Consider the following 27,188-nt stretch of genomic DNA (forward strand, 5'->3'; position numbering starts at 1 on the left):
AGCAACTGTAAAAAGCATATAAATGGTCCAGGAAATAAATGTTTCTGCAAAAAATGGCAAGAGCTATGTAAATGCCAGACCTCAGTGAGCAGGGGTATTGCATTTCTGAAAAGTGCTTTTATTCTCAGAGCTGCAGAAATGAGATGTAAAGCAACAGCAGGAACTTCATCCTGTCCTTATTTCGTGCCATGCCTCCCTCTGGCATACTGTAGGTGCTGTTCAAAAATAGAGGGAAGAAAATTGCACCATCTCCTGTATGCTCCTTACTTAATTGAAAGGCCATCAGAAGTAATTCCTGCTTCTGCAGGTGCAGTGGAGAAGCAGCCTTCCCCAGGTAGTTGTGGAAGGTGAACTTGAGGTTCAGGAAGGAAGGTTTTTTTCTGTGTTAATTAATTTTGCATGTGGTGTGTTCACAACCATTTCTTGTCTGCTTTAGCTGATGTGGCTAATTAATCACTGTAAGTGTTTGTAAACAGGAGATTTTTGCTCTCTGTGGCATCTCTTCTCCACTTGCTTGCTTAGCTGTAGACCAGCCTGCCTGAAAATACAGGCTTGCAGCATCACTGAGATAACATTACTTGGAAATGGCTGTTGTTACCACCGTGAGAATGACTTATAACTTAAGTTACTCTTATAACTTAACAAGCTTGATTAAAGACTAAGAGGAATGGTCTAGTCTTAGGTCAGATGAAATGGTTTTGCTGCTGAAAGAGGGAACTGTGGGCCTAGGGTGTGTAGACACCAATCAGAAGAGCCTTTTTGTTTGTGTGGATGAGTTGGGGGAAAGAGAGATGATGATTTAGATGATGTTCTGACATCTGCAGACAGAAAAGCCAAGGAGAAAAGGTTTTCCATAGAGGATTTCGTCCTCTTTCTTCTGTTTACTTAAGGCCATTGGACTGGAAAGGCTCATCTGCTCCCATCCCTCCTGCTGTATGTAGGAACATTATATAACGCTATACAAATCAGCAGTGTATTGTCTTAACCTCACTTAAGTTGCTTTCTCTACTCTTTTTGGACAGCTGTTCCAAAACCTCCCTTATTTAATGGTTAAAAAAAAAAAAATCTTATTTTCAAGACAAATTTCCTCACAGCCAGTTTTGAACTACTTRCTCCTGTACCAATGTTGTTTTTCTATTTAAAAGAAACTTTTTTTTCCTCCCTTGTGCATCTGTCCCCCCTTTATTTATAGAGAGCATTCATATCCCCTCTTGGCTTTCATTTATCTAGGTTAAACAAGCCTTTTAATCTCCTCCTTTAAGGCAGGCTCTCGGTTCCCCTAATCACTCAATCCAAGGTTATTTTTGATAACTAGCTTTTCTGTAAGGTTCTTTGCCATTTGCACAAACTGAGTGTAAAACAGTAAGACCTATTGTCTAATCAGTAATTTTGGGGTGAAGAAATGTGTCAACTATGAGGTCAAAAAAAAAAAAAAAAAAAAAGACATAAGGGTGCTGCTGCTAAAATTTGCATTTGTTCTTCACCTTATCTCTAGGAAACTAAAGGCTCCCATAATGACTTAGTTTCTGATATAATTTCCTTTTAATAACATAAATGACATCTCCATGCCTACTGAAGGACAAGCCTGTGGATTTACAGTAGATCTCAGTAGTTCAATTTCAATGGAATATCTTGTCCAAATCTCTCCAAAACTATCTTGAGTGCAAATTATCCTCTTTTATTCAACCCTCTTTTATTTCATTAAACTGCAGCATTAGGGTTACAACAGCACCCTCCCTGCACCCCAGTTTGCTTCTACTTTTATGTACCCTGGGCTGTGCTTACCTTCCATTGGCTGTGTCCCAGTTATAACTGCTATTTCTATGGTGTTAGTGTTATTCTTGCAATAGCTCTTTTGGGGTCCTGCCTAGTTGTTCTGTTTTTCCCGTGTCCTCATTCAGGATCTGTAACAACTGTTCTGACATTACTGGCCTCTCATTTCCCAGAGGGGCTGTCAACTATATTGCCAGTAACACCAGTATTTTTCTACCTAGCTGCCCGACACCCTACTTTGCTACTACTTCTTATATATATWTWTTTTTTCCATGTATTAAAATCATGTTTAAAATTTACATAATTTTTCTATTAATTATCTGACAGCAAATATTAAAGACAGAATAGATTTCCCATTTGCACCATTCACAATTACATGCCACAAGTGTTTTCTCATCAAGCTCTGTCAAATGTGTGTATGTGTGTATCTGTCTGCTCATTTCCATACTATTTGTGAGCCTTTCTGKATTTATCTATCCAGGGCATTCTGGAAGCAAGGTCCAAAAGGTCTTTGACAACATAGGGAATCGGTGATTTTCTATCACTTCCCTGTATTGATGCCTTAGTGCTACAACACTCAAATGAAGAAGCCTCTCAGCTACTAGAAGACAGAGAGTAAAAAGAGAGGAAACATTGTTTGTAATTTTTAGGAATTAAGGAAAATGGAGTCCAAGGTTTGTTTAGAATGGTCTTTTTATTTTGTAAATGAAACCAAATCCCTTTTATTCTTTCTCTGGCATCTCTTATGTATCAGGAGTGGCAGCAAGTGACAGAAGACTTAAGAGAGAAAAAAATAAAACACAAAAGAGAACTGCAAGGAATGGTAGAAGTAGGGGCCTGAATAAGAACAATGCAAAAGACCTGCCCAGTATAGTTCACCTGCAATATCTTGAATAAGAAAAGCCTGAAGATCAACATTTTCTCCTAAACCTCCTCTCTACATCAGGACCCTATGTTTTTAAGCATTTTCTACAAGAAATCAATATGAATACCTCCATTTTCACCCAGACTGTAACCTCAGATTTTGTACTCTGCCTAGTTTTTGAAAGCTAAGTCTGCAGGGGATTTTGTGCCTTTAATATTATTATTATTATTATTACTGTTATTATTATTTAGTTTGAAGATTCTCCATATGCTTTTGTGTTCTGTAATTCTACTTCTACATATTAGGAAAAGCTCAAAGATTGACTTCTGCCCTGGCTAGAGCAGGTAATCTTGGAAATTCATGTGAGTAACTTGTTCTTTTTGGTTTGTAGCTTGGTGCTACAAATTTGAGTAGGGTTTTGTAAATGGGTGTTGGCTATTTGAACAGGTGGTTGCTTTTGCCAATGTAGCCTATATGATATCCATTGAATGAGACTGTCACCTCTTCTGTGTTATAAATATCTTACCGACCTGATAACACTAAAAAGAGCRCATGCAGAAGAATAAGAAAATACACTCTCTTGGTTTAAATTGCAGCAAGAAAGATTTGGGTTAAATATCAAGAAAAAGCCCTCTTTCTAAGGGGAAGCATAGTTAAAGACTGGAACGGACTTCCCACAGAGACTAGAAGCTCTGCCAGTGTAAGGACAGGTTAGACAAATACCTTTCACAAATGGCTCTTACAAGCCTAAGTATTCACTGGGAGGGAGAAAAAGCTCTGCTAAGAATTATTTTCATGGAGTAATATGTTACAACATCTCTGATTAAAGATGCACGTTAGTATACCTTTATTCTGGTTGCATCATGCAGTGGTTAAGGTACTTTCTTGCCCTGCTGGAAGGCTTTGGGAAGATTCTAACTTATTTTCCTCTTGTGTAAGCAATCCTACCTTTTTTCTATTACGGATAGCTTTTACACTTAAGCAAACCAATAGCATACGCAGTTGATTTAATTTTTATTCTGCAATAGCAATAGCTCTCACTTTCTTCCTTGCAATCATGTTGGATTTCTCCTCCTCCTAACAGCTTGTTATCGAAGGTAGTAACTTGAATTTATGGTAACAATTAGCTACTCCCCTCCCTCATCACCTCTGGATCCACCTCCAAACCTCCTCTGGATCCACCTCCAAATCATATTCTTTTCTTTATAAGATTGGATGTAATACAGGCAGATTAAGGAGAAGTAGCTCATTAGTTAAGATGAAATTTAAGCTCTTAGGACCCCAGTCCTGAGAGGTTTGGTATGTAGGATCATACCCAGGGACTACAGAATGTGATTAGCAAGGGATTTTTTAAAGATCCCTTCCATCCTTATTTTTGCTGATTTTGTGATCCTCGCAGACTCCTAATGGGAGTTTGAGTGGCTGGACACTGATCGCAGAACACCTGGTAGGTCTTGAAGCTGCAGGATGACAAATATGTAGGATGCCTGGAATGGTTTATTTTTCCTGTTTTTGCTGAGGCAAGCATTGAGCAGAACCTAAGTAACAGCAGTTTACAAGCTGTTAATACCAAGTACCCTGAGACTTCAAAAGTGCCTTGCTCTGCTCTGCACAGCTTGGCAGGTTATATTCTTTAAGAGTCGGCATCATTACCTGGACAAATCTGTGACATTTAATTCTGCTGTGGCTAACCTCTGTCCCCACAGTGAATTGCTCCTTCCCTCTCACAGCAGATTYTCTAGTACAGAATGCACATTTCTAGCTTGCTTTCTCTTGTACTTGTCTGTCCTTCGCACATCTGGCTTTTCTCATTATCCTAGCTGTCCTTCCCCACATGCAACTAGGCCCTCTACTCTTTAAGCACTTCAAGTGCATACACATTTGACTCTCGCTTGCACGAGCACTAGTGAAATCTGCTCCTGTTCCTTTATTCACAAAGATTTCCTGATTTTASTTATTCATAACAGCACATGTCTGCAGATGTGTGTGTAGGTAATTATTTAGCATTCCTAATTGTTCAACTTATAAAATATAAGATATGTATGTGTTCTTGAGACACTTCACAGTTAAAATACAGGCTATGCTTTCACTTATATCCTATTTTTTTTCTCATTCTTAGACAATTTATAAGGATTTTATTGGATAATAGGGAAACAGGGTATGTACTACCATATTTGCAGCTAGATGCTTCAGTGCTTAGGAGGAAGTTCTTGCAAGACTGTCATTGTTACTCTAATTTCATAATGTCAGCCATGCGGTAGTACAACACAGTGAAACGTGCCTGGCACGCAGCCTTGTGAACTTCCCTTCTGTCCCAGGGAACTTCTGGGTAATTATGAGTTGACTTTGTCTATCTGATCTAATTTATCATTTAGAGGTTTATATCATGCCTATTACTGTGGTATCTAAGCACAGCTGAGATACTGCAAGATGTCTCTTTCATCAACTGCTCATTCCTATGATAAGTTAATGTTAGTGAACTGAAACCTAGTCTGCTCTGCACAGCATTTTAATGACCAGTCCCTCCTGAGCCTTGTGTGTTATTCTGCTTGTCTGGTGGCTTCACTGAGCTGGTTTGGGAGATTTGAGCTTAATTAATTAAAAGTGGGGTAAAGATATAYGGTTGAAATAGGTGACCCAGATGATGCTAAATTGACCCGGGTGGTCAACAAGTGGGAAGCTGAGTTGAGGGCTGAGCAGGCAGTTGTGAATATGTGCTCTTAATCCCCTCAGAAATGCATTTGCTACATCAAGGCTTAGCAACTAGTCTAGGGGGCACAGTGTCTGCTGTGCTAGCCAAAAGAAAAGGCTACCCTCTTCTATGGCCAAAAGGGACCCCAGTGGTTGGGGTTCCCAATCAGCCATCCTTCACCTGCTCAAAGTGTACTTAAAAAATGAAATAAACTCTCTCTATGTGCTAAATAAGAAAAATAAAAAAAAAAGAGAGAAAAAACTAAAATAGCTAGGTGCCCTGTTCTCTCCTGCAAACAGGCACAGGTGCAGGTCCAGGGAGCAAGACATGCATGCACTACTTGTCCTTTTCTGCTAGATGCTGACTGTGAGGGTCCTCAGGAAGGGTCAGAACAGCTGCATGGCTGCTTACCCCCATCTCACAAAAAAAAAAAAAAAAAAAAAAAAAAACACACAGCACTGCTCTTGCTGGGGGTACTTTCTCACCCAAGTAATAAGGTGGGAAGCTGCTATCTCCGGGTGCTACGTTCTGCCTTTCATTTCCCTCCACAAGCTCCCCAGAGTGTTTTTTTTCTTTCATGGCCAGATGAAGCAGTTGTTTGTTTGTTTTGAAGGTGACAAGTGTTTTATGTGAATTCTGKCTGCTTTCAAATGCCAAACCCCAGCTGGGCTTTGAGTTTCACAAAATAACCGCTGACACCTAATAAGCCTCTAATAAGTGCTTCTCCCTCCCTTCCTGTCATTTAAATAAATAAATGAGTGAAATTTGGGGGCGGTGGGAGGTGGTGTTGGGTTGCAGTGGAATGAAGCTTTTCTGTTTACCCACCGAGCAGGTACTAAGGTGCTAAGAGCAGTCGCGCAAGCTTCCCACACATGCACATTGCCTCTGCCATCAGCGTGTCTCAGCACTGGCCTGGAGGGCTTTCTTTGAGGAATGAGTGGGGAAAGAGCGAGCGGGAAGTTCGTGCTCAAGCCCAGTTAGGTTCTTGCACTCCCAGCTCAAGCTGCCAACCAAGGTGCTAATTAGTGTCAACTGTGATGGGGGGAAAGGAGAACAAAGGCAAGACTTTGAGAGTTGAAAGTATAGCCAGTGGTGGGTTTTTTATTTTCCTGGAATTTMTGGAAGAAATAGTCTATCATGGGCAGCAGGTGTCCTAAATGTACCATCTCTTCAGGGAGGGGAGCAGCTTCAAAACAAAAAGTCTTACTTGTGGCAGAAGCTATAAGGCAAATGAGTCCCACTCCTCTTTTTTAGACCTCTATAAATGTTATCTCTCTTTACTTAGAAAATATCACRTTGTGGAAAATGAAAAGACTGCAATATTTCCTTATGGAAATATAGCAAGAGTGAAAATCATAACTTATGCTAGATTTTCCTTTTCACATGTCAGAAACACGAAGCAATTCTTTGTCTCCAGCTAAACTATGTAACTGAGTCATTATGTAAAGACAGGAGGAGATATTTTAGTGAGCTCTTAGCAGGAAATAATGAGAACTGCTGTTAGACAAGCATCTCTGTCTAAGTTCTTAAATTTAAGGCTGAGAGCTGAACAGGCTGAGCCTGTTCAGCCTGAAGAAGAGAAGGCTGAGGGGAGATCTGATCAGTGTTTATAAATACCTGAAGATAGGGAGTAAGGAGGATGGGGTGGCCTCTTTTCAGTGGCGGCCACTGATAGAACTAGAGGAAATAGCCACAAAATGAAGCACCAGAAATTCCACAGGAATTTAAGGATAAATTTCTTGACAGTGAGGGTGGTAGAGCACTGGAACAGGTTGCTGAGAATCTCCTTTTCTGGAGATCTTCAAAACCTGCTTGGACGCAATTCTGTGCCACATGCTCTAGGTGACCCTGCGTGTGCAGAGGGGTTGGACTTTAGAGTCCTTTAGAGATCATTTGATCTTAAAGACCCCTTCCAACCTAAAGGATTCTATGATTCTATGATTCTCCTGTGAAGACACTCCTGAAAATGCAGAACATCTCCCTCTTCAATTGCCTATGTCCTCTGTCTCTCAGGAGAAGTCAGTCAGTCATGACCAGGATGGGCAGCCTTTTTCTACAAGCAGGAGTCATTTCCAAGCAAAAAGAACTTCATTTAAAATTAAACTAATGGATAAATTTCACCAAAAACAAAGGACAAMGTTTTCGAAGATTAAACAAAATTTCTTTTGACTTCTCAAAATGAAGCATTTCAATTTCTCTGTTTCAAAATGACTTTTTTTCAGTATTTGTTTTGATTTCTYCTCTTTTTAACATGGGGGGAAAAAGACCTTTTTTATTGTGGCTAACGGGCTGAAGTCTACATTTCAGGAGATAAGCTCTGCTGTTGTTCTCAGCTGAGAAAGCTGAGACAACATATCTGTTTGACCGTAGTGATGGCACCGCTCCTCCCCCATATTCATCAACTCACTTGCTCAGCAAGTGAGACTGCCAGAGAGATAAGATACCCTCAAACTCTTTTGTTTCTCTCCTTTACCCTCTGGTTTGAACCCAGTGTTCTCAGGGCCTTCTCCTTAGTGATGCCTCCTTCTCACATGGGTTGTAAACATGGGCACTCCAGGCTGGTACTCCTGCCTAAACCACCAGAAGGACCCGTGGTCATTGCAGAGTGACAGGACAGCTGGAAGTYGACCTTTCATTGTGTGTGTCTCCACAGGTGGGAAAATGGAAAGAAAAAAAGTTGCAAATGAAGTATTACGTATGGCCCCGCTTTGAGCTGTATCCTGATTCTGAGGAACGTGAGGACGATCATCTCAGCATTGTGACCCTCGAAGAGGCACCATTCGTCATTGTGGAGAACGTGGACCCCCTCAGTGGCACCTGCATGAGGAACACAGTCCCGTGTCAAAAACGCATCGTGACTGAGTATGCACTCCTGKTTTTTTTTCCCTCATATTGGGTCCTCCCTTCTCAGAAGAATGTAGAGGGGTCAATACTGGCAAAACATGAAAATGCTCTTCAGAAAAGTCATTTGGGTTTGCAAAACCTGACCCAGACTTATTCATGGCTGGCCTTGATGGTCTAGTCATCACAATATGTCCCCTCAACCATAGACAGTAAAAGTGAAGTCCACCATGGTGTGCTGTGGGAGGAAAGCATGCTGATGGCAGAGGGGCATTAAGGAAACTCTCCTTAGTCTTTTAACCCATAATTCTTGTCTGGCAGGAACAAGACTGATGAGGAGCCAGATTACATGAAGAAATGTTGCAAAGGGTTCTGCATTGACATCCTCAAGAAAATCTCCAAGTCTGTCAAGTTTACCTATGACCTCTACCTAGTGACTAATGGCAAGCATGGGAAAAAGATCAATGGGACGTGGAATGGAATGATTGGAGAGGTCAGCAGCAAAAGGAGGGCATGGGATGCATCCCTGTCTGGGGCTTATTACTGAGTCTCTTTCCTGGGAAGGCATAGAAGAGACTCTATAGAAATAATTGACCTGGATCCTTTTTGGACATGGGATGAATTAATCTGCTTTGACACTCTGACCATGACCACCTTTCCTGCTCATTGATTAATTATTATTCCCTACAGTGTCACAGATCTGGCCTTCACAGTCAAAGCAAGAGGGCGATATCTATGCACAAAAGAGGCTGCAACCTAGATTAAGCTTAGACTGTATAGAAGGTATATAAAGAATAATAAAAGACTTTGCAGTGTGAGAAGGAAGAGAAAGCAAGGACAGAAAAATGAGATAAGGCATCTTCTCAATACATGATATGTTTATCCTAAGACCTCTGTGGATTTATTTTTATATACATACCAGCCTTGAGGGGAAGATTAATTTCTAAAGATTTCTTGGAAGAAGGTGTCCCGATGGAAGATTAGAAAGAAGAGCCAATAGAAACAATACAGGGAAGGGGAATCATGGGAGTTAAAAGACACTCTGGAAAGGCAGGAAGTTGATAAGAAGTTTGCCTGTGATTCTCAGAAGAGATTAGTCTTGGGTCTGCATATGATCTCTTTTTTTCCCTTCTCCAGGTTGTCACCAAACGGGCCTATATGGCTGTGGGATCCCTTACCATTAATGAGGAGCGTTCAGAAGTGGTGGATTTCTCTGTGCCCTTCATTGAGACAGGAATCAGCGTCATGGTGTCACGTAGCAATGGAACTGTCTCACCTTCTGCCTTCTTAGGTATCATTTTAATCTAAAATTAAAACCTCACCCTATGTTCATCAAAAATTAGGTGAAGGTTGTTTGTGATTCTTAGACTGAAAGTCCCTTTTTAGGATATACCTGTGGGACAGGTATATAAAAATAAACTGTGATGATTTAGTTCCAAATCCCAAGCAAGCAAAATCCAGGCAAATGCAAACACATTACCTAGAAGTTCCAAGACATTTCTCAATACTTATTCTGTCAGAGAATTGTCTCTCTCAGAATTGTCATCTATGCTACTACATATAGTTTACCAGTGAATACAGTAATAGCATATTCAAAGTCAGAAAAAAGTTGATCCAGGTCTTATACTTGGTGTGCCATTCTACTTAGTAATCACAATTAGCAAGGAAATTTTGCATTTTTAGATACATTATTTGTAAAGAAATTAACTTGACCCTCCTTTGATAGAGCAGCTGATGAAAGTTGAAGATCTAATAGAGTTTCTGAAAAAAAGAGTTGTGTCATCAGTTCTTTACTGAGCTAACACCATGCCTTCTAATAAAATTGTTTCTAATGTCCTTCAGTAATGCAGGGCAATCAAAGAATGCAGAAATGATACTGCATTTTCCCAAGGCATCTATGCCTAGAATCTACTGTTTGGCTTTATAAAATACTTTATGATGCAGCAAACACACTATATGAGTTATATAATTCCTGTCTCTCTCTCTGTGCCAGGATCTTGAGAACRTTTACAAACAGAAGTAACTTTATATGGATAAAGATTATTTTTCCAAACCTCTTTAATGAGGAGTTTCATGGCTACTCACTCTTACGTAGTTTTTGCCTTTAGCTATGTCCACCAATATTGCCAGGGCATGTAAAAGCAGCAGTAAAAATAACTCAGTGTTTTTTAAATTGCAAATAAAATGAGATTCTAGTATTGGCTAAAGTCTGGAGCAAAGTTCTAAGATTCTATGACCTGGTTCTATCTCACCTTTATCTGTTCAGGCTTGGAGAAGTCCTGAAAGGGATTACATATTTGCAGAATGTGAATAATGACATTTCTAGAATGAGCCAGTGTTCCTGCTGCTACAGGAATGGAATTGTTGAAAAARTATAACCATTATGGCTAAACCTCAGAAATTTGGAGATCCTCTTTGGCTCAATAACATCTTGAAAGTTTAGATGCTTGTCTCAGCCTCTGCCAATTCTGTCTGATTTTCCTCACTCTCTCCAGATGGTGCTGGAGGACTTCCTGGGAACAATCTTTTATCAATGTGTTTCATCAGYGCATGTCACAATGGCTGCATGTAGTTCCAGATGGAGCCATGTGTCACAAATGTAGCTGTAAGAATGAATACAGTCATTACAGAAAAAGAAACTCCACATCTTCAGTTCAAGATCTGGCTGAATGCTTCACAGCATTTTTTTTTAACTTTTTTTTTTTTTACTTAACCTAGTTTGCCCCATTTTCATGAGGATCCTATGGAGGGCAAAAGAGGTCAAGAAGGGGTAAGGTCGCTGTAGTGTATCTGACCTTTCACCATGACTTTCTCTTCCTCTCCAGAGCCATTCAGTGCTGATGTATGGGTGATGATGTTTGTGATGCTGCTTATAATCTCTGCAGTGGCTGTCTTCGTCTTTGAGTACTTCAGCCCTGTGGGCTATAATCGGTGCCTTGCTGATGGCAGAGGTAAGGGGATTCATTTCCTATTATGATCCTCTCTCACTTCTAATCCCCGTTCCTTCATCAGTGGTGTTTCCTTTGCCTAAAACATGATATGGATCTAGTCCACTCCAATCTGTGCATTCTGACTAAAGAGGGCAGGGAGAGAGGCGGAAAAAYGGCTCTGAAGAGAACAGATGTGTATAATGGATAATTTGCTTGGCTCAGGAGACCGAGCTGTGTCGCCTTTCATCTCTAATGCACGTACGAGCTCCCATTCACTTCTCATTGAGGGGAAATTGGGTTCTGGTAGCTGGTGCTGGCAGTGTCTGTGGTGCTGCTCTCTGAGGCAATCAGAAGGCTCTGCATTTTCAGTCTGTCCTTCAGTACTATATCTCACTTAAAAGCAAGCTACTCTGTTGGCCTCAGCATAGTTTTATATTCTCCAGACTGCACATCTGTCACCTGGGCATATCTCTCCCCTGACTGGCTCTAAGACTTATCAAAGTCAGTTGAGTAAGTGAGAAGCTCATTGTTCTGGGAGTGGACAAGAGAGTATTTTATAAAGGAAGTAGGGAATATTGGGAACAAGTGAGTGAACTGTCTCCGGACTGTCATCTTTTTTGCACCTCTGTTGGAGGCAATCTTAACCTCAGTCAACAGCACCAAACCTGTATAAGCATGAACGTAGACAAGAAAATAGATAAAACATGGAAGGCTAATCTAAAATTTGGGAGAGACAATGTATCACCATAGGAAAAGTGACAGGACCTCAAACTGTACCAGAGGGCTCCCATGCTGAAGGGATGGGAGTATCTAGAGGGAAATCCTTGGAGTAATTCAGGCAACAATCTCCCTGACATCTCCTCTTCTGCTCAAGTTGAGCAGATTTTGGTATGAGTTCCTACTAATGGAACTAAAATATGCAGGGAATCGGAGACTGCAGGGAAATATGCAGGATTTCACAAGTTTTCAAGTGTGGTGCTTCATCAGCAGACACAGCAATCGGCTTCAGCTCTCAAAGGTGAACATAGGAAAAATAGCTTCTGAAACACATATTCTGCTCCTGGGCTATCCAGGACAGACCCGATGATTTTCTTGAAATAGATAAGAATATTTGCCACTTATATCTCTTTCATAGAAGCAGCACATGGGGAGAGGGATTTGGGTTCATCTCTGGCTTATGTGTCTTCCTCAAACTGGATAATAAAACCCATTTACAAAGGTAGTTGGATAGTCTTGTTATTTTCAGATGATGCTATTCCTTGTACCTATACAAGAACTGTGAAGGTCATATTTTGCACCAGTTTATGCTGAAAATGCAAAGACAACATCTCTCTTGAACAATTGGAAAGGGTAGAGGTTTTTTTATGAGCAAATTCTACTTCTGGTGACATCACCTGAATCAAAAAAAAAGAATCTTTTAATTTTCAGATCTTCCAATCACATACAAAAAAAAAAAAAGATTTTGCACAAGGTTTCACCAGAAATCTTTTGAGAGGTAAAATCTTTTTTTATTATTATTATTATTTAAGAAAAAAATATTTTATATTAAAAAAAAAGCCACTTTCCAGGGTCACACCTTGCTTGGATACAGTGTTATGAACATAGGTGCAGATTCTTCTCATATGGGAATAGAACCTACTGTTATCTCTGAAGTAAACATGCAAATAGAAGGCAGACCACTTATTAAGAGGTGCTCACCATGGGATTTTGTTTCTCTATTGCTCTAGAGCCAGGAGGTCCCTCTTTCACCATTGGCAAAGCTATCTGGTTGCTGTGGGGGCTGGTGTTCAACAACTCTGTGCCAGTGCAGAATCCCAAGGGTACTACTAGCAAGATCATGGTGTCTGTGTGGGCCTTCTTTGCTGTCATCTTCCTGGCCAGCTACACTGCCAACCTGGCTGCCTTCATGATCCAAGAAGAATACGTGGACCAGGTGTCTGGCTTGAGCGACAAAAAGGTAATGGATCCACTTGAACACTAAAAACAGCTTTTTCCACAGAGGAGGCTGCTGTCTCTTCTCTGGTTTTACTGGTGACGTGTCCGAATTTTTCAGAGTCATAATGCTGTAGTACCTAGTTGAAATAGCACATTTGCCCTTCTCTGGGGTTCAGTCATGCTTTTACATATTTAAAATACTTCAGGAGTGAACTAGGGAAACAGGACTGAACTGTATTTGCTGGTATGATCCCAAACTACACCTTGACTGGCAACAAAAATGATTTACTGGAGTTTTGGAGATGATGTGTTTAATGTTTGTATCCTGTTTCTTTTGGGAAAAAAATGATGTGTCTGTGTGGGAACTGCAGCCACTTGAATAGCAGATATGATCTGTTAGTTTATTCTGGGGACTAGTTCTGCCCATGGGGGTAAATGAATGTGACTTCGTTGATTTACCATTGCCGGTATTTTAAGTTATACTCTCTTTTTTTTTTCCCAAGGTTTTTGGAAGCTTAGCATATCTTTCCCTGTTCAGAGAGTGTTTTTCTGCCTTGTTTACATGTTCTGCATTTTGTTCTCACAGAGCATTTTCTTCTGCTGGGCTCTGTACACTGAGGATTTTGAAGAGATTGTTCATGCATGCAAGCACTGTTTGGCTTACAAAGGTCTCAGCCTGTGTACACCACTCTTTTTTTTTTTTTTTTTTTTTTTTTTTTTTTTTTTTTGCTGTGAGGTTACTCACAAGGAATTGAGTGTTGTGAGACTTCCTTGCCCATGCTGAGTTCATTACAGAATCACTGGGGCTGCTTCAGAGGTCACATCATTGTAGGACAACCCCATAGCAGTAGGCTGCACACACTGCTATTGAGAACAGCAGCAAGAAATGGACTGTACGTATTAGTTAGCTACTGCTGGAGTGGTTATAATTACTGTCTCTTGAGTCCTCCATGGTAGGCTAGAAATAAATGGTGGTCAGGTCCCCTGTGTATACAGTGTTCTGTGCGGTAGTTTAGAAAATCCATAGCATGTTCATTTTAAAGTTTTTTTCCCCTCTTTCATTGTTTTTATCCTGGAATGAAATATGACACAGAATAACACAATCCATGGAGAAGTCCTGCTGTTGTTTGTTTTCATTTCAGCCTCAGTTGCATTCCTCTGTGATAAGGCAGGGTAGGGAGATATTTTCTTTTTTAACAGAGGGAGGCYGTTATAGGTGTGAGAAGCTGAGTTAAGGACTCTTCTGAGCTACCTTATGGGGACTCCTTAGAGGCTATGAACTCCCTAAAACTGAAGGCACTTGTTCAAAACCCGACAGCCAGAAAAAGAGTTAACATTAGTTTGTCATCATTAGGTTTTCAACTCTTTGAGCTAGATGGGGTAGTTCATACCTGTAAGCTATTGTTTCAGGCTGTGCCTAGGCGCACAGAGAGCGCTGCTCTTTGATTCTCATGTTTTTCAAGGTATTCTTTGTACCTGCAGAGATATGTGTATGAAATATCAATTGAAATCGAGAACTCCTGGAGCTTGATAAAGCCTTGGATACAGATCTTCTGTCCTATTTTGGTCAATATCGCTGTAGGGTCCCCTGTGTGCATTGCATTGAGGTCATTTTCTTCCTCTTTTATTTGCTGACATGCCAGGGTTTGCCTTTGCTCTCATAAAGCATATATGCTGTGCTTCTTGGGGAAGAACACATCACAGGCATGCCTCAAACGCAGTACCTAGTGCAAGTGAAATGTTTGGATAAAATGGAGTTTTACCACAGAATCTGGAATCAGATAAAAACTGCCCAATAAAAACTGAAAGCCAACTGCTGCCTCTGAAAAATATTGGCAGGTGGGAATGATTCTGTCCAAAAGACCTGAGTGAATAAGCTTGATCTTCAGGGCTAATGAATTTACACTCACTTCATGTGTGCAGCCAGAATTTCAGAGAAGCCGTTCAAGCATCCTTTGTGCCGTTTCAGGATGCCTGGGTTTGGGAGGAATTCATCCTTTTGAATATCCTCTTTTTTTCCTCTTCTAATGTGTGAACACTGCTTATATTTCACTTACCTCCTCTGTGTAGTCCTGAAGTGGGACTCAGGCAGTACTACATCTCCTATACAGGGCTGAGTTCTACCCAGGGGAGATGGATGTGTGCTGTGCTCTTCTCTTTTCCTATCAGTTTAAACTGGTCAGTTCAGTCTTTCAAATAAGACAGTTGCTGCCCAGTGCCAGGAGACCAAGAGGAAAGCGTATGGCTCTCGGATCCTTCATCTCCAACGTAATAACTCATTTCCATGGCAGGGCTGAGATATAAACCTCTTGACCTGCTGTGTCAGCTGGGGAAGGCACCTATATCCAGCAGAGGATGTAATCCAAACTGATATATAGGGACTGATATATTGTTCCTCTTTCCCTAGAGGGACTTTAAGGTATATTGTTCCTCTTTCCCTAGACTTGGATCTGCTAACAGATCTGCTGCTTTTGTAGCATGACAGTACCTGGCGAAGGTATCCCACTGGCACTGTACAGCAGCCAGAAGGCCAGATGCACTCACAAAGCCCATTACTGTGCCTGGCTGGGGAAAGCTTACCAAGGTCAGCCTGGCTACCCCACTACAACACCCACCTAGGCCTCCATGGATGCTGCAATCCTTGCCCAAGAAAAGCCACTGTAAGAGATGGCAACAGCTGCTGACCTTTGGTTTCCCCAGAAAAATATGCTGAAATGCTCCTGCTGTGTAAGGATCTGGCTTCTTGGCTCTGCCCCAGCATTTTCTTTCTGGTGACATGTAAGACAGTGACTAAGGTCATGTCTCTACTGTGTGGTGGAGATGTTTGAGCAGGCCTATCTGAGCAGGACAGGAGCATGTATCCCCGTTGCGGGGTAATAGGTGGGATGGAGGGTGGTTGCAGTCTTGCTACGCTGAGCTTTGTGACATTTGCCACACTCCTCTAGCTCTGGGGATTCACTCTGGTAAGCATCCACCCTGCTCAGTGCTACTACCCTGTTCTGCTCAGCTGTTCAGGAACTGATGCCAGAGCTGACCCAGGAAACCACATCACTTTGGCTGTTAACTCCTCCACATTAACCCTTACAGCTGCTAAATTGTATTATATATGGCTCTTATAGCTGATTTCTCTTATAGCTGTGAACAGTTTTGGAGAGAAAAGCCTGCTCCTCCTTGAGAGCATCAGTGGCCCCATGAATCTTGGTTGGGTAGGAACTCCCTTTCGCCCTTTACATGTGCCCCCTGTGCTCTGGCGAGGTGCTGTGGGGCTTGCTGAATCGCCCTCCCCCTACACAGATGCCAAACCAGCACCAACCGCGTCCGCCTGTTCGCTTTGCTCAGCCAAGYGGAGAGGCTGGATCTGCTCCTGGAAGTGGTGGAGCTGTGCTGGCATGGGGCAGCCCCCCGCTGCAGCACTAATGCGCCTACGAGCCTAGCCGGAGTGCTGTGCAAATGCCAACCCGCCGCCTCGGGCTGCACGGGGGTCCCTCATGGCCCAGGCCCCCTGCGAAAGCCCTGCTGGCAACACGGCCTGTCGCGGGCTACTGCAGCCTGTGCCCAGGTCTGGATTTTGTCTGGCTGTAATCAGGAGATATAACCCAATTTCCAATACTGGGAAAGTTGCAGACGCATTAGAGAAACAAGTGCCTGCGGTATTTGAGTCTAACGAAGGCAATAAATACAGGAAAGATTGTATAAAATGGACAAATGTGTGAAATAATCTAATAACTGCACGTAATTTCCATTCATAAACAGTAGTAATGGAAGAAAAGGAAATGTGGATGGCCAGCAGGGCATTTAAATAAAATAATTTAGAATGCAGTACTTTAATAATAATAATAAAATAGTATCCATGCCTAAGAATTAGCTGAAAATACCAAAGAAGCTTGTAAAATATCAAAATGGTAATTTTTAATTGACATAAAAAGGAGAGAAATGGATTCCTGCATCTCTTCAAATTAATACAGATTGATGGAATATTGGGTGTATTTGATTTATTTGCTTTCTAGGATGTTCATGGAATTTTGAGAAGAGGGGCCTTTTTCTGTGCAGCATAGGTTAGATACGGATTTTTTCCAAAAGCTTAATTATGGAATCAAAACTACCTGATACTTTTTTAAGATTGCAGGAAGGCAGAGGGAAATTCTGACATTTGCCAAAWAWMWMAWWTTRAAAWACTTGAAACAAAACATTTTGTTTGACATTTTTGATGCATATTTTTACTTGTCTTTCTAAAGATACCTCTCATTTAAAAATTGACCTACATTTTAAAAAAGATGTTTTCTCTAACAAAGGAAAGGGATGAAATGAGATAACCAGAAAACAAAGCAACAGATTATTTTGAGCTGGATAAAACATTTCAGGTTGATACAAAATGAAAATCTCACTGAAATACCTGCAAAAAAGAATCTGCTTTACTCCTGCAGTAATAGATGCTTGGCCATGGAACTGAAAAATGAATTATTTCCCACATTATATTCTGCAGCACATTAAATCTAAATTATACAAGGATCCCAGATATTCAGAACAGTTAAGCATGTTCTTAACTTTGTGCTCATGAGTGGTGACATTAAAGTCAATGAGCTRTTATTCATATGATTGAAGTTAAATGCTTTTCTGAGCTTGCAAATTTTGTACAACAAATACATGCTCTGGAGAAGGTTAGGAAAAACGTAGAACAGCTTTCACAAATTTTCCACGGAGATCAAAAGTGGGGCTCACTCTTTCACATCATAAGGTCTGTCAGAAGGAAGAAGGTCTGATAGGGTGGCTTGGAGGCAACACAAATCTTCCAAGGGATCATGTGTTACTGTCAAGAAATATTTGTGGTACTTTTCTGGATTCCTGCCTGACACAAAGTAAGCTTTATGTGGCAGTCTCCAAATGCRGAATATAAACAGTTCTTTCAACGGCACTATGATTTTTATTGTTCAGGAAACCTTTGTGGAGATTATGAATTAGCTAGACGCAATAAGACCATGCAACTTTAAATTCTGTCCTCTTGAATATGAATCAGAACCATTTTAAAATATGCAAAAAGCCCTAACCTAGGACACATCTTACTAGGAAAAAAAAAAAAAAGGAAAAAGAGGAAAATAGGAAAAAAAGGGAAAAAAACCAAATACTAGAAATTATGTCATGGAGTGGAGTTGAATATCGCTTCACAGCATTTCTATGGGAGGACATCTTACTGCAAATAGGTTGAACTGTGTTCAGCCTTGTGCTTAAGAGTAACCTTTATATATAACATTTGTGATACTGACTAGTGGTTGATACAAGAAACATTGATTCATTGTGAAATACAGAAAATTCAGAGGAATTCTAAATTCTATGCTTTAAAGTCCGATGATTGCTATGTACTTACTTGGATAGTGTCAGTTACTATAGTATGCTCTATATAGAAATGCTATATAGTGCATTATATATTTTATTTCTTTAAATACATGTCAAACCAAAATCTTCATATTAATAACTTCTAAAATATATAKCATACATGGTGGTAACGGGTATCTTGCTAACTGATGATTTACACTTTTTGTATACATAGATATGATCTCTTTTTTTTTTTAAGCTGTAGATGGGTACATTTATCGTAAGTTTAGTCATTCTGCATTCTTCAGATTGGCATGATTTTTATGCTTTGAGAGATGCTCCGAACAAACCTCTGTGTTGCTATGCTGAAAAGTTATTCGGTAGTTTTAAAACTATAAATGTTTAAAACAGTAGGTTTTCAAGCATATTCTTTTTCCTGTTCCTCTCCCCCCACTTCAGTCCTACTTTCTTTGTCAGTGTCCCTCTTTTTTAAGCTCAGTGCTGAGCAACATAGAGCAGCAAGGAGACTGTGATACGCTTTTGCCTTGATTCAGTCTCTCAGGACTCTCTCCGTCAATCTAGAGGAATTTAGTGAAAGTAGAAATTTGTAATGGGATTCRTCAGGATTAACAGCAGTAAAAATGTTTTAATCAGTAACTTAAGCAGGTGAGATACTTGGAGTGTGGATGTGCTAAGTAAGACTGTAGGCTTAAGTCATCCTTGCTGGCAGGGGGAAGAACACAACTCCTTGGGTTTTGCAGGCAGAACAGGTGAGAATTGCTGGAGGAGTGGATGTGGCACAGTTGTAGTTTGCAGCTTTGTATTCCTCTAGATTCTGTCATTCTTCAGGCCTCAGTCACTGTTCACTGTTCCTTTTTTTTCTTTCTTTCAGTTGACTCTTGGAATTAACCCCTTGGAGACTCTGGGGACGTTTGGTCACTTTTGTGTTAATTGTTTGGCAGTCGGGAAAACGCAGTCTTCTGAGACTTACATAATGGGGCGAAGGGAGGAGAGAAGCATAGAATCATCCTGTTTTTCACGTCAGTATAAGTCAGCAGAGAGGGAGGAAATGAATATTTTTATTTATTATTTATATACTGCCATAAATGTACTTGGTATTCTGCAGTCAAATAAAAGACAATGGTCCTGCCACTAGAGCTGGCAGTGTGAGAGATAAGAGCTGGCATCCTTCATCTGAGTGGTTGGGATTGAAATGGTTGAATGGTTGGTGGGAAAGGGGTGAGAGAATRAGAGCTACAAGATCATAAAAAACACAACAGCCTTCCCCCACATTTGGTATCTCTGTGTTAGTTGCTGAAGCAAGTAGGCTACAGTTAGTAGTCACAAAACAAGCTCTGACCTGCCTTTCTTCATGATGATAGCTACAAAAATGTAAATCCTCCTCTACTAAACTATATGATCTTAATTTCTCAGAAGATTTCAAAATTTGCAAACTATTTGTACCACATGCAAACAAAACAGATTTCAAACTGCTTTGTACTTAGCTATCACTTCACTTCTCAAGGTCCTTTTCATCAGTTAGTTTCCTCCCTCTGAAGCAAAATGGTATTTTTGGTACTACGAATGGTACTACGAATGGTATTAATGTGAGTGGAGTAACCAGCATCTTTCTTACCTGACAATTTCTGCCCCATGCCTGGCTAATATTATTCAGTATGTGCTTTTTGTCCCATTTGAGCGGGAAGCAGACTTCCAAGGATGACCTATATGGCGCAATTTGATGCTAAAGTTGATGAACGATCTTTATCCTTTACTCACAAGCATGCAAAAACTATGTGTACTGTACTTCCCATACCTGACTTAATTGCGACAAGTATGACTGTACTCAATACCTATCTACTAATATTAGGGTTGTGGAAGGAGCTTTCGTGCCTGGCTGGCGAAGGTCAGTAGTTCCACTAYAGGCATTGTTCTCTGGTCAGTCCTGAGGAACCTCCCACAATGAGATTGATGAGCTAATAGCTTTCTAAAAGTGTCATGAGGATGTTTCAAAGCCTTTTTTGGGTGAAGAGGCTACACAGAGAGTCTGCATATTGTCCACACCCTCTCAGCAGGCGAGCGGTACCATCCCAGGAGTTGCCTGGTTTCTTGGTCATGGATGGATTCAGCCTGCATGTTGTGCTCTGATCCTGCAGTGACCACATAAGCCTGATCTGTCTCTAAAGCCTGGACCGGCAGAAAGGTGGTGTGGTCCCAGCAAGCTTGTATAGGTCTGACTGAGGAAGATGCTGGAGCCCTGAAATGCCATCTGTTCAAGTTGAGACTGTACTGCCCGAGGTTTATGGTGTTCTAGTCAGAGCAGAAGCAGCACAGAGCTGGTCTGCACAGAGCTATACAGCTTGCAAGGAGGCCGCACAGTCCTACTGTGTTCATTGCTCTGGCAATAACCGCATGTGATGGCGGCCTCTCCCACCAATGGGATCTCTGCTTTCATCTGAGTTATTTTACAAGGACAACTATTTTTAAGGTTGCTATTTTTGAACTCCTTTCTTTTGCTTTCTCCTGCCTCCCCTCACACACCTCTGTGTGTCCCTGGGTTGCTTTGTTTCCTTCCCTGACCCACCCCTGTCTATTACAACACTAGGCATTCATGGACATTTTCCATTGTGTTTGTGGGTCTGATCTACCCCACATCTTCCTTTAAAATGGTCTTTAATTCTTTGCCAACTTTGTGCCAGTCAGCTGCATTAATACTGATAACTCCCTTCAGACTCATCTAGAATAATTCATGGGTGAAAACACTATGCAAAGCAAGGCCAGCAAATTTGAAACATCACGGGTATTTAATAGTAAGATAAAACACAATATGAAGGTCTGGGGAGCACAGGATATTTTTATGCCATCCCAAAGCTGTATTATATTGAATTTGTGTTCTTTGTTTTGTTTTGTTTTGTTTTGTTTATAAATCGAGGCTTATATTATTTGACTGGCAAAGACAAGAAAGCTTGAGAATATTCACAGGTAATAGAAGACTGAGTAGCATTGTCTCTTTAGTCTGCCCTACTGACAGATTATTGTACCAACGCTATGATTCAGGGCTGAAATATGATTTTCTGCCTATACTGCTATGTTGATACATGCCTACTTTGGATGCCMTTGCAGCAATGTGAAAATGCTCTGTACTGGCGTACCAATAGATTGGTCTCCTTGCTAGGAATCTGTAGAGCACTTTACCAGGATAGGCAGTAGAATTTGTGTGCTTGTATACATGACCAAACTGAATAAGAAAAAGAAGAATCCAGGAAAAGTCAAGAAGATGATGCTAACAGTGGTAATTTCAGAAGCAAGTTCGTCATCTTCTGAATGCAGACCAAGCCAYGGTTCTCACCTTAAAGTCCTTGCAAGCTGCACCTAGCGCAACAAAAGACCACAAAAAGCCATAAAATAGGAAGTCACTGAGAAAAGTAATAATGAGCATTAACTCTTTCCAGCAGTGCTTTTGTCTCCTTAGTTTTGAGTTGCTACAAGCTTTTTTAACATAATGTTTTCTCARCATCTTGGAGTCCTGGTGTGATCACTCTTAGTGGAGTCAACAGCACATTTACCAACCAAAGACAAGGCAAGGAAAGATCCACTGAGTACTGGCAGAGGACAGCAGGAAGAGTAGTTGGAGGTCTAGATAATACGATTTGCAAGGAAAGACTGTTTAACCTGAAAGTGAGAACATGGAGAAGAAACAACTCATCATCAGTCTCCAGGGCCAAAAAAGGTAGAATATGGCAGAAAGTAGTATACTTGGATTGCAGCAGGGAGGCTTTAGTGTGGGTGGTGGGAAGAACTTTTAGGTGCTGTAGTAGGTTGCCTAGGGAATGTGGAAACTTCCAAGAGTAGATGCGTTCCRCAACAGGCTAGACAAAGAACCACAAGGAGCAGTGATGTCTAGGTGAGTCCTCCTGAAAAGAGAGGGGTGGAGCAGGCAGTTTCTCGGAGCAATATCCATAGCTCTGTGATTCGGTAGCATTGTGCATGGTTAGCAGTGAAGGGGTTCATTTCTTGTCTGGGTAAGTAGACAAGGGACATGAGGGAAGAGATGTTGCTGTGGATATGAGTAGGCTATCAAGAATTAAGTGCAGGCATAGAGGCACTTTGAAGCCAGACCTAAAAAACATAGACTCAACCTAGATTTTTTAATAACTTCTTGCTGAAACTCCTGTGAAAAAGATCTGACTGAATTTTCAGGCAATAGAGGCACAAACTGATTGCAGTGACATGTGGCTGAACCATACCAAGAGAGGACAATCAAGGATGTTTGGACAATGCATAGAGATTGTGCTAAAATTAACACGTGAGCACAGTCTTTGCTTTGTTTTCTAGACTGATATCACTAAATCTTATGTTCCAACTCACTAATAAATGGTATCTTTTTTAGAGCCTTTGCTTTTTTAGACGTCAGGCCTGTGTCACAGTGGGTATCTGTTGGTTATACAACTGCCAAAAGAGAAAGCAATGTGCTGGCTTCTAGGAGCCAATGCAAAAAGGTGCARCTACATTGGCGGGCAAGTTCAAGAGTGTGGTGGGTGCTTTGAGCTATCTGTTCTAATGGCTGCTTTTTCCCTGTGCTTCAGTGGCAGAAGCTGTGTTGAGGACTAAGTGCTCCAGTGTGAGATTCATTTGTGTGAAGGCAGATGTCTAGACCCAATTCAGGTGCACTTGAGTATCCAAAACATCCTGAGAGGAGTGACAGATCTGACAGAGAGCCTAGAGGAAACCTGGAGCCTTGGCGGGAGAAAATTTAGTCCAAGGGACTTGGGCCTTATGAGGTGTGAGTTGTCCTCCCCAAAAAGCTGTGTAGAGGAACTACACACATGTGCGCATGTACATACCACTCACAGTTTTACGAGCTCATTATGTTATTGAGCAGGGTTTTTGTTGTTATTGTTGCTTTGTTTTCAGCAATATAAAAGAAGATCCCTTGACAAAAGAGAGCCTTTTTTGCTGYGAGAGCTTGCTGAGTTTGGGAAACTGCTTTCAATGCGACTGGCAAACACTTTACAGTGTAAACATGGCCTACATCAGGCAGACAAATAAGTGCAGATGCGCTTTTCTGTGGGAACCATTTGGTGATAGACAATATATTTAAAAAAAAAATCATCAAATTAATTATGGCTAATTAGACATAACCCCTTCCTTGTTCCTGAATCCCCTCCAATTTTGGCTGCCTGAATGGGAAGAGCTCCTATCACCTGTTTCATTATGCAGATTGATATTCGAACATCTGAGAACAGTGCTGCTTTCTGCACGGCAAGGCTCCAAATTGCTAATGAAATGGCTCTGCCAGATAAGTCACTTAAAACTGTGCTCGCTGCTGCTACTGACAGCTCTCATGGCGAGTTGCAGGAGGGAGCGCAAAAGGGACTCTCCACTCTGAATGTGCTAATAGCCTCCAGCCTGTGTGCTTATTGCTCTCCAGAGCAGTAAGATTTCTGGTCTCTGACTCAGAGAGGTTACTTTCCCAAAGCTTCAGTGTCAGATTTGGACTTAATGCAGCCCAATTTCAGTTTGCAGAAAGAGGGATTGAAGAGGTGAGCAGCTGATGGGCTCTGAACTCAGGTGTTCAGAAGCCACGCCAGCTCTTCAGGCATGCCTGTTTCTCATGCCCAGATCGAAGGGCACAAGGACCCCAATCTGTGGCTTTCATCTTCCACCCAAAATGTGATGGGAAGTGAGCTTTCTCAAGAATCTTCTCCCACGGGTGAAAGGAAGCTGTATCATCTTGTATAGGATGGCTATATTGCATGACTGAGGCCATATAAGGAGTGAGTAGAAGGCTTCAGCTGGGGATATACCTCCTCCTGGGTTTATTTGGATGCAAGAGTACAGTCAAGCACTATGGGTTCCTTCCAAGCAGTGACCCCTCAAGGTAGATATGGAGAGGTAGGTAGGGCCTGTACTGCAGGGAAATGTGAATTGGAAGTTAAGAGTAGATATGGAGATCCTGTGCAGCCCTGTTTGCTGCTTGCTATGATGCTTTGCAGCTGGGATTTGCTCATCAACTGGTGAAGTCGTTATGCTTAGCTTTCCCTCCCCTCTTATCACAATATTTCTAGATGGAGCTTCRCAAGGGCTCTTGTTAGTGGATACCTGGGGCAGAGTAGCTATGATTTAGGTCCTTGGCAAAAGTAGCATTTATTTGAAGTGATGGAAGAGCTCTCTTGGCAATCTAAATCCTGACCATTTCTGTCAATATCCATAGTTAATTCCTTTTTCTGTATTGTGGAGACCTTGAGATTACCTTTGCACAGGCTGGCTCCATGTGATTGCTTCTGCAGCGTGCCTCAGCTCCTGTCTCATCATCTCACAGACTCTTCCTGGACTAGTCTGCCAAATGCCTTACCTCCTCCAGGCCTCAAGGCAGATTTACAACTGGCTTTCCTTACTGAGCTCTTTMTTATCAATTTTTAATTATCAAAGTTAATTATCAATTAACTTTCCTCCATATGGATTTTCTGCAATTCCTCTACATGAGCTATTTCACCTTGTTGCCAAGACAAGACACACTCCTCAACTTATCCCATATGTTTTCTAGGWAGGCTTGCATGCCTTCCTGCTCCTTCACTATGAGTTATGTGAGACAGAAGCCAGTTCAGAAGGAACCGTTTCTAGTCATTTCTAGCCATGGAGAGACTCTCTTTTTGGAGAATCCTCCATTCCAGGACAGAGCTGTGCTTAACAATAGACAAGAAGAAAACATGGGGACTTTTCAGCAGTCTTCTCTTGCCAGAGGGTTTTGTGCAGGTTACTTCTCACACGTGGAGAAGCTAGCAGCTTTTCACTGTCTCTATGGACTGCTGAGTCAACTGGGCATCAACTGCCTTCAGCTTTGCAAACACAGAACCAGGTGGCTGGGGATAAGGGAGTGTGCTCCTTTTAGGCTTTCAAGTTAAAAATCTCTGGTGTAGGTACCATATGGAACCTTTTAGATTGCTTCCTGGCTCATCGTCCACCAGGCTATGCTTGAAGTGTGTGTGTTCATGTGAGTGTGTGGGGATGAATTTGCAGATTTGCATTTGCAGATCTGTTCTGACTGAGGAATGAATAGAGGGGTAAGGGATGGTGAGTGCATAGCAGCATGTTTTTTTTTTAGAAACCATCAGCCTGATTTCTTTCCCTAGAAACATGCTTTTCCAGTTACAGAGAACAGTCATTTACTTCAGGAGGAGTATTTTCAGTTATTTATTTATTGCTCAGGAGGTTAAGATACAGAACCATTTGCCTTTGCTGGCTGGTCTTAAGGTGGACCTGGGAATGCAGGGATGGCAAAGGGTAGTTTGGGAGGGGCATCACTAGCCCATATCACAGTCCAGCTTGACTCAAACTTTTCTAGTTTGTGTTAATAAACACAGTGACAGAAACTAGCAAAACCAGAGATTTCGTCATTGGGGATAGAGGGTAGAGGTATAAAATAGATCTTGGATAAGACCTCTTTTTCCCTTAATACCCTTTGGGCCCAGAGAGAGGCTGTCATAGCTTCTGCTTCTGCAGAGGACAGGCTGCAGCTACACGTATGCTGACTGTGCCTGTCTGCTGCTTGTCCAGCTCCCTTTCCTAAGGTGGGCTTGGGAGTGGGAGATTCCCCTGCACACACATTATTGGGTCTGAAGCGTCTGGGGATATAAGCTACCCAGTTTATAACTCCCTGTTTTAGCATGTCAGGAGAGAGTTTGTTCCTTTGTGCCTGGTGTGGCAATGTCCTTCTCACAGTGGGTCTCCTAAGCTGCTGCTCTCATCAGCTTGGTAAAAGAGAATAATTTTAGCATGCTGCAGTGATTTTTCTCTCATCAAAGCTTGCTTTCATTGCTGGTTTTGATGGCTGTGAGCTTGTCTTTGTCCCTTGAGAGCATGACAAGGTTCTAAGAGGCACCTTCCTGCCTGCTTTATGCTATGTGAAACCTCTTCCTTTTTGGTGATGTGCCAACCTGTGCTTCAGCAAACAGACTTAATGCTTCGTTTTGTCTTAAAGCAATAGGTCACATGTTCTCTCTCACATGCTCATGTGTGCACATACAAGTGAGTATATTTCATCCAAACTGGAGAGACAATTTGCTGCCCAGCCAAATGAGTTGGCTGGTACCAAGAAATAGGTGCCGTATATTTATTCAGGGCCACGATCTGCTCACAGACACAGCTCCTAATTCATGAAATGAGACAGAGCAGCCTCATTCGTGAAATGCTGTGAACAAGATACACTGTTTTCCTCCAACAATGGACTTAGATATTTATGTGCTACATTTAATAACTTTGGGTTATCCTCTTCTAGGTTCACTGAGTTTCAGCCAACTTCAAGAGTCAGGCTTGACTGCCTGTCTTTGGTGCTTTAGGAATAGAATGTAACCATGTTTCTACCATAAAAATTGTTAGTACACAATAACGTGTATTCATTTACTGGATGATCTGTTTTGTTAGCTAGGTTTTGTCTAGTTATTAGCATGTTCTTAACACACTGCTTATGATCTCCAAAAATACAGTGTAAAATAAGAGTCAACAATAAGGATCAGGCAAAATACTACTTGATGTATCTAGAGAAGAGAGAGCTTTCCTCCATCTAATCTACCTGTGTCTGTTTTTTTTTTAAGTGCTTATTCAGTTCTTGGCCTACAGTTCTGTGCTTCTTCTCATCTGCCGGTTCTGTGTTATAATGGGTGTATATACTTGGCAGTCTAAATTTTACTTTTCATAAAACCCCAGAGATTATTGCTTATGACTTGAATTAAGCAAGTGTCATATAAAATCTCACAGCTTTGCAGCTGTAGGGGTATGTTATGATGAATGTGTTTCTGGGGAGCAGCAAGAGGTCTGGAGTATTCTTTCTGCCAGCTCTGTT

General features: G+C 41.4%; 1 protein-coding gene across 1 annotated transcript in view; it reads left to right on the forward strand.

Annotated features, from left to right (window-relative positions):
- GRIN2B (glutamate ionotropic receptor NMDA type subunit 2B) overlaps nucleotides 1-27,188 on the forward strand; it is a 168,836-nt gene that overhangs the window by 132,753 nt on the left and 8,895 nt on the right. Inside the window, exons 4-8 of the mRNA XM_026040405.1 lie at nucleotides 7,984-8,192; nucleotides 8,493-8,664; nucleotides 9,309-9,462; nucleotides 10,997-11,122; nucleotides 12,829-13,058. Of these exons, the coding sequence (XP_025896190.1) occupies nucleotides 7,984-8,192; nucleotides 8,493-8,664; nucleotides 9,309-9,462; nucleotides 10,997-11,122; nucleotides 12,829-13,058 (891 nt within the window). The remainder of the gene's footprint in view (nucleotides 1-7,983; nucleotides 8,193-8,492; nucleotides 8,665-9,308; nucleotides 9,463-10,996; nucleotides 11,123-12,828; nucleotides 13,059-27,188) is intronic.

The sequence above is a fragment of the Nothoprocta perdicaria genome, unplaced genomic scaffold, assembly GCF_003342845.1.
Source record: "Nothoprocta perdicaria isolate Ctin4 unplaced genomic scaffold, notPer1 scaffold_256, whole genome shotgun sequence".
Lineage (NCBI taxonomy): Eukaryota > Metazoa > Chordata > Aves > Tinamiformes > Tinamidae > Nothoprocta > Nothoprocta perdicaria.